At 42.4% G+C, this 6,852-nt stretch overlaps 1 protein-coding gene across 1 annotated transcript in view; it reads right to left on the bottom strand.

Moving 5' to 3' along the window:
- Nucleotides 1-536: 536 nt before the first annotated feature.
- Nucleotides 537-6,852, bottom strand: part of BCO1 (beta-carotene oxygenase 1) — a 31,794-nt gene continuing 25,478 nt past the window's right edge. The window contains exons 10-11 of the mRNA XM_030581686.1: nt 3,388-3,499; nt 537-1,532 (exon numbers count right to left, since the gene is read on the bottom strand). Coding sequence (XP_030437546.1) covers nt 1,360-1,532; nt 3,388-3,499 — 285 coding nt within the window. The 3' untranslated portion in view covers nt 537-1,359. The remainder of the gene's footprint in view (nt 1,533-3,387; nt 3,500-6,852) is intronic.

The following is a 6,852-nucleotide window of genomic DNA, read 5'->3' as shown; positions in this document are numbered from 1 at the left end:
CTTTTCTGTGCTTTTGTATGATTAAGTAAAAAAGAGCATGAAGGTGTTAGACTGTGCAAGGTGTGTGATCATAATTGCTGCATCCCCCTGAGAGAGTTAAACCGTCACCTGAAGTTTCACCCCTTTTGAGTGGAGTTCTGGGAGGTGGGTGCGTTTAAGTAACTGGGATAGCTTGAGGGTCAGTGCTGGTTTTGAGAACCTGGGGCAGGTAAGCTGTGCTGCCTCATTTCCAAGAAGGAGGCCCATTGCTTGAGAGTCAATGCCCAAGAAATGTGCCAGAAGGGCCAAGGGAGGAACCAGTGCCAGAAGGGCCAAGGGAGGAACCAGTGAGGCAATCAGCTGAAGCTTCAGAAGCTTAACCCACCCCAGGAATCCCCAGCAGCAGAAGGTTGGATCCCTCAGAGCAGTCCCAGTGGGTGACCAGGAAGGGGCACTCATTAGGTTTTGTAACATTAATGGAAGCAATTCATTAAACATAAGTATCTGAGCTCTGCTAGTAATACATGCATAAAAATGAGAGGTTACAACATTAGAGGTAAAGAGACAAATCACCATTTATCTTTGAGACAATGCAGTTAAATGCCATATCAGATATTCCTAAGGGAAAACAATTACAGTGCAAAGGAAAAGATTAATTTAAATACCATTAAAATATGGTAATTATGTGTTAATAAAAGCATATGTTCCATTTGAAATTGTTATTTAAGCTTGTTTCTTCCACAAAGGACACCACCCACTCCCTTTTTTTAATGCCACAAATGATTCATACTGCAGAAGTTTTCTAGGCTCCTGATCAAAAAGCTGCAACACTTTAGACATTTCACTTTGGTCTTAGTGGAGCTTTAGAAATCAAGCACCAAAGAAACAGATTTCTATGAATCATTACTGCTGTTGCTCATACTTAAAAATATCAGGATTTCTGACAGGCAAGAGAGAGAATTTTGATCATATGCTGTCTTGAAACAATCCATGAAAGTTATACAAACTGGGCAAACCTGACTCATGCTGTATGCCATATTGTAAATACAGTACCACCCCTTTATCAGTGTAGTCAGGTCACATATGGAATAAAACACAGCTCACTGCCACTAGTGTATACAACTTGTAAGGTGTAAGAAAAAGGAGTGTTCAGAATTGAGCTTTTTTTTGCATTCTGTTAAATGTTGTTTTTTTGCAATACTTACTTGCCTGTTGTGCATATCACTATTATTTGTAATGAAAAGTAACTTTATAGATGTAGTATTTGGTTATTCTTTGCCATGACATAAGGTGGTTCACAAATGACAAAAAGGAGTTTTCTTTAGGGCCAGTAGGTGGGTTGTCACATTTTAATGTTCACATAGTAAGATGAAGAGTCTTTTATTCATGCTCTGCATTCAAATCCTTCTCTGGTATGAAGATTCCATGCAGGTCCAGATGCAAGTCTACATCAACTGTGGCCCGTGCTATCTCTGTGAATGTTTTAGCATCCAAGATGAGCAGGAAAGGTGCTTTCCTGGGATCTGATGTCACAATGGAGGATAAAATAAGACCTAAAGTATAAATAAGGAATGTATTTTAAAAAAGAGAGAGACAGACAAACGGAATTGCTTTCCCAAATAGAAAAGGCAACAACATCAACTGATAAGTCTGGATAACCAAGGACAGCAATGAAAACTGCTTTGTGGATTAAAAAGTCTAAGAATGCTAAAAAACTAATGAATGCCTCCATCCTGTTGCTGGTCTGCCTGGTGTATACCACAAAGAAAAGATGCCAAAGCAGTAGTCTCAATTAAGTATTTAATTGTGTGCCCACATCACAACTGGTAACATTGTTGGGTATCTCAGCTGTGAGGCTAGGGACTTGAATGGGTCCTAAAGACTGCACTCCTCACCCACCACTGCAAGTGGTTCCTCCAGAATAGCACTGACAGGAGATGACATGGGAGTTTGCAATACTACTGGATCTGCTGGCCCTGGTCTGTAGTTAGATGGCTTCAAGCTTTAGGACATTCAGTCTAGCAGTTTTGAAGAATTCTTTGATGCCAACCTGCTAAAAGATGGCTCCAGTGGGCTACATGAAAAATCCATTTATTTTTAAAGTCTAGCTTGGGAGCATACATGTGAGCTGAATTTGGCTCATTGTTCCTTTGCAGGAGTGGAAGGAGGCAGTCATATGCCCAACTTTGAAGAAGGGTGACACAATGAAATGTAAGAACTAGCATGTCATCTCCCTCCTCATTACAGCCTACAAAATCTTATTTTGGATACTCCTACATAGACATTGCTTCGATAGAGGAAATAGTAAGAGATTATCAGTGTGGATTCTGGAAAAACAGGTTCATTGTGAATCAAGTATTTTCAATTCATACACTACTCGAGAAAAAATAGGAATATGATCAAAATACATAGTTTTTCTAGACTTTATAAGAAAGCATATGATAGTATATCACAAGATGGCCTCAGGGTTTTTTCCACTGACAAAATCATTAGGATGGTACAGCTGGTACTAGAATGATCCTCGGAATGGAAAACCTACCTTATGAGAGGAGACACAAAGAGCTTGGCTTGTTTAATCTAACCAAGAGAAGGCTGAGGGGAGATATGATTGCTCTCTATACATATATCAGAGGGATAAATACCACGGAGGAAGAGGAGTTATTTAAGTTAAGCACCAATGTGGATCCTAGAACAAATGGATATAACTGGCCATCAACAAGTTAAGTCTTGAAATTAGGTGAAGATTTCTAACCATCAGAGGAGTGAAGTTCTGGAGCAGCCTCCCCAGAGGAGCAGTGGTGGGCAAAAAACCTAATTGGCTTCAGGACTGAGCTTGATAAGTTTATGGAGAGGATGTAGGCAGTCCTGTCATATCAATGGCATGTAGCCAATCTGCGACTGCTAGCAGGAAATATCTCCAGTGGCTGGTAATTGGACACTACATGAGTAGGGTCCTGAGCTAAGCATATCTTGGATGGACAACCTTATGGTCTTTGACCTCATGGCTCACCAAGGAGAAGATGGAGGAATAATACTGAGAAAGATCTAAGAGCACTTAATGTGAATGACCATTAACAGAAAAAATTACCATTAATGAGGAAAATATGCCATTGAGAGAAAGAGGTTAGGGCAGATTGTGAAAAAAGTTAAGGACCTCCATCGCCATGGTCTACAGAGCTAGGGAGAAATAGTAGCAGACATCTTTGTTTGCAGAAGCACAATGGCTGAGGCTAATTTTACTTACCCCATGGCACTGTTGCTCAGTGAAACAGATTTCATATTAAAAGTCAATGACAATAAAACAGTTAAAATTTCGGATTCTTCTTTGCTAGTCATCTTGATAGTAAAGGGCTCTACATACTTGTATATATTTTTATCTCCCGTTTCTTACAAGAGCAGTCTTCTTACCATCATCTTCTTCTTTTAAATCAGGACTGGGAACAAAGACAGGTTCGGCTGGCCAGCAGTGCTCCTCCTCCCAGATAAGCTTTTTCTTTGTCAGAACATCAACTTTTGCAATCTAAATTATTAAGACAAAAATCACTCTTCAGTCTCCATTCTAGTTCTTAATTTCAAAATCATTCTGTGTACCGTACAACAGAGTGGCTGGGTAAAATGACAGAATCAGTACTGCAAGTCAGGAAGCAATGAGACTTAATTACTCCAGCATGCCACAGATGAAATATTTTGAAAACTTTAGGCTTCTCAGTCGTGTTTAATGGCTGTATAGCCACAGAATCTTGTTTGTATTTAATAGGAGACAATTTCACTTTAGAGACTTGAGAGCAGAAATTGATACTGTTTTACAACATTAGAACTGTACCTGTCAGCCAAGGATCTCAAAGCAGTTCACAAACATTAGTTAATTATTTAAGCCAGATGACATCTCTGTGTCAAGTGAGTCAATAATATTATCCCCCCATTTTACAGAACAAGAGCCTGACACATAAAGGTTAAGTGATCGCACAGGGCACTTATAGCAAAGCAAGGAATAAAAGAACCTCCTGAACCTTAGTCCTGTGGTTCAATCATTTTCTTTGTGTGACATCAGTCTTTACAGAGTTAAAAAGCTTAAGTAGTTAAACAGGATAAAGATTAAAACAAAATCAAAGAGACAAGGCGAGTGAGGTAATATCTTTTATTGGACCAATGTCTGTCGGTGAAAGAGACAAGCCTTTGAGTTTACACAGAGCAGAAGAACTCATTGTCAGCTTGAAAGCTTGTCTCTTTCTCCACCCAAGGTTGGTCCAATGAAAGATATTATCTCACTCACCTTGTCTCTCTAATATCCTGTGACCAACACAACTACAACCACGCTGCAAAAAGCAAAAACAGTTCATTGTGATGGTTTAAGTAGGTAATAACCCAATGGGGCCAGGATTTCACCCATGTACTGTAAATATAGCAGTAAATATCTCCGCATCTCAGCAACGGGCTAAGTGCCTGAGCAACCCAATGCCCAGTATGAGGGTACGTCTACACTATGGGATTATTCCGATTTTACATAAACCGGTTTTATAAAACAGATTGTATAAAGTTGAGTGCACGCGGCCACACTAAGCACATTAATTCAGCGCTGTGCGTCCATGGTCCAAGGCTAGCATCGATTTCCGTAGCGTTGCACTGTGGGTAGCTATTCCACAGCTATCCCATAGTTCCCGCAGTCTCCCCCGCCCCTTAGAATTCTGGGTTGAGAGCCCAGTGGCTGATGGGGCAAAAATCATTGTCGCGGGTGGTTCTGGGTAAATGTCGTCAGTCATTCCTTCCTCCGGGAAAACAACGGCAGACAATCATTTTGCGTCCTTTTCCCCTGGATTGCCATGGCAGACGTCAACCATGGAGCCCATTCAGCTTTTTTTTTTTTTTACAGTCATCGTATGTGTACTGGATGCCGTGGACAGAGGCGATACTCCAGCGCTACACAGCAGCATTCATTTGCTTTTACATGATAGCAGAGATGGTTACTAGTCGTTCTGTACCGTCTGCTGCCAGTGTAATTTGGCAATGAGATGATGGTCATCTGTCCTTCTGTGCTGTCTGCTGCTATCATGGGTGCCCCTGGCTGAGATTGGCCGGGGGCGCAAAAGCAAAACTGGGAATGATTCCCGAGTCAATCCCTCCTTTATGGTTTCTAAAAATAGAGTCAGTCCTGCCTAGAATATGGGGCAAATGTACTAGAGAACCAGTGTATCAGAGAACCAGAGAGCACAGCCGCTCCGTGTCAGATCCCGCAGAAATGATGAGCTGCATGCCATTCACGGGGGGTGCCCCTGCAACAACCCCACCCGTTGCTTCCCTCCTCCCCCACCTTCCTGGGCTACCGTGGCAGTGTCCCCCCCATTTGTGTCATGAAGTAATAAAGAATGCAGGAATAAGAAACACTGAGTTTTTAGTGACATAAAATGATGGGGAGGCAGCTCCCGGTGCTCTGATAGTCCAGGCAGCACAGAATCTTTTCTTTTCACATGGAAGGGAGGGGGCTGATTGAAGCTCAGCCCACAGTTACTATGATGAAGACAGTTACCAGCCGTTCTGTACCATCTACTGGGAATGACCAGGAATCATTCCTATTTTCACCCAGGCACCCCCGGCCAGCCTCACCTGAAGCCAGCCAGGAGCACTCACGAGTTCATAAGAAGGACGGTTACCAGTCCTACTGCACCGTCTGCCACCGGGGAGGGGAGAGGAGCGGATACTTCTCTTCACTGCCGCAGCATCGCATCTACCAGCAGCATTCAGTAGACACAGGGTGACACTGAAAGAAGTCAAGAAATGATTTCTTTCCCTTTTCTTTCACGTGGGGGGGAGGGGAGTAAATTGATGATCTATTCCCTGAACCACGCCGGACAATGTGTTTGAACCTACAGGCATTGGGAGCTCAGCCAAGAATGCAAATACTTGTCGGAGACTGCTGGGGACTGTGGGATAGCTGGAGTCCTCAGTACCCCCTCCCTCCCTCCAGGAGCGTCAATTTGAGTCTCTGGCTTCCTGTTGCACTTGTCACGCAGCACTGTGTAGCCTGTAGATTTTTTTTTCAAACACTTTGGCATTTTGTCTTCTGTAACGGAGCTTTGATAGAACAGATTTGTCTCCCCATACAGCAATCAGATTCAGTATCTCCCATACGGTCCATGCTGGAGCTCTTTTTGGATTTGGGACTGCATCGCCATCCGTGCTGATCAGAGCTCCACACTGGGCAAACAGGAAATGAAAATCAAAATTCTGCGGGGCTTTCCCTGTTCACCTGGCCAGTGCATCCGAGCTGAGATTGCTGTCTAGAGCGGTCACAGTGGTGCACTGTGGGATACTGCCTGGAGGCCAATACCATCGATTTGTGGCCACACTAACCCTAATCCGATATGGTAATACCGATTTTAGCGCTACTCCTCTAGTCGGGGAGGATTACAGAAACCGATTTAAAGAGCCCTTTGTATTGATATTAAGGGCCTCGTAGTGTGGACGGGTACAGCATTAAATCAGTTTAATGCTGCTAAAATCAGTTTAAACGCGTAGTATAGACCAGGCCTGACAGAGTTACTATTTCACATTCAGCTCCATTATCTTCTGTATGCATCTGCACTGCTAAAGGTAAATCACTGTTCCCATTCTGAATCCAAAATCTGAAGAGATCCCTGACTTAGAACTTAAAAGATATTTAAATGAATTACAAGATACAATATGCAAAACAATATCAGATGTCTTCATCGCACCTACTGCATATCACAGATGCCCAAAGGATTAGGCAATGTAAAAAAACAAAACAAAACAAAAAACGCTCTAGCAACAACTAGGATTTTATTTAAGTCATTTGTAAAGGAGAATTATCTTTGTTAGAAATCACAAACTTGCTGATTTGTTTGAGTTAGTGTCAGA

The sequence above is a fragment of the Gopherus evgoodei genome, chromosome 12 (assembly GCF_007399415.2).
Source record: "Gopherus evgoodei ecotype Sinaloan lineage chromosome 12, rGopEvg1_v1.p, whole genome shotgun sequence".
Taxonomy (NCBI): Eukaryota; Metazoa; Chordata; order Testudines; family Testudinidae; genus Gopherus; species Gopherus evgoodei.
The sequence above is the reverse complement of the archived record's forward strand: the minus strand, read 5'-3'. Positions and strand labels throughout refer to the sequence as shown.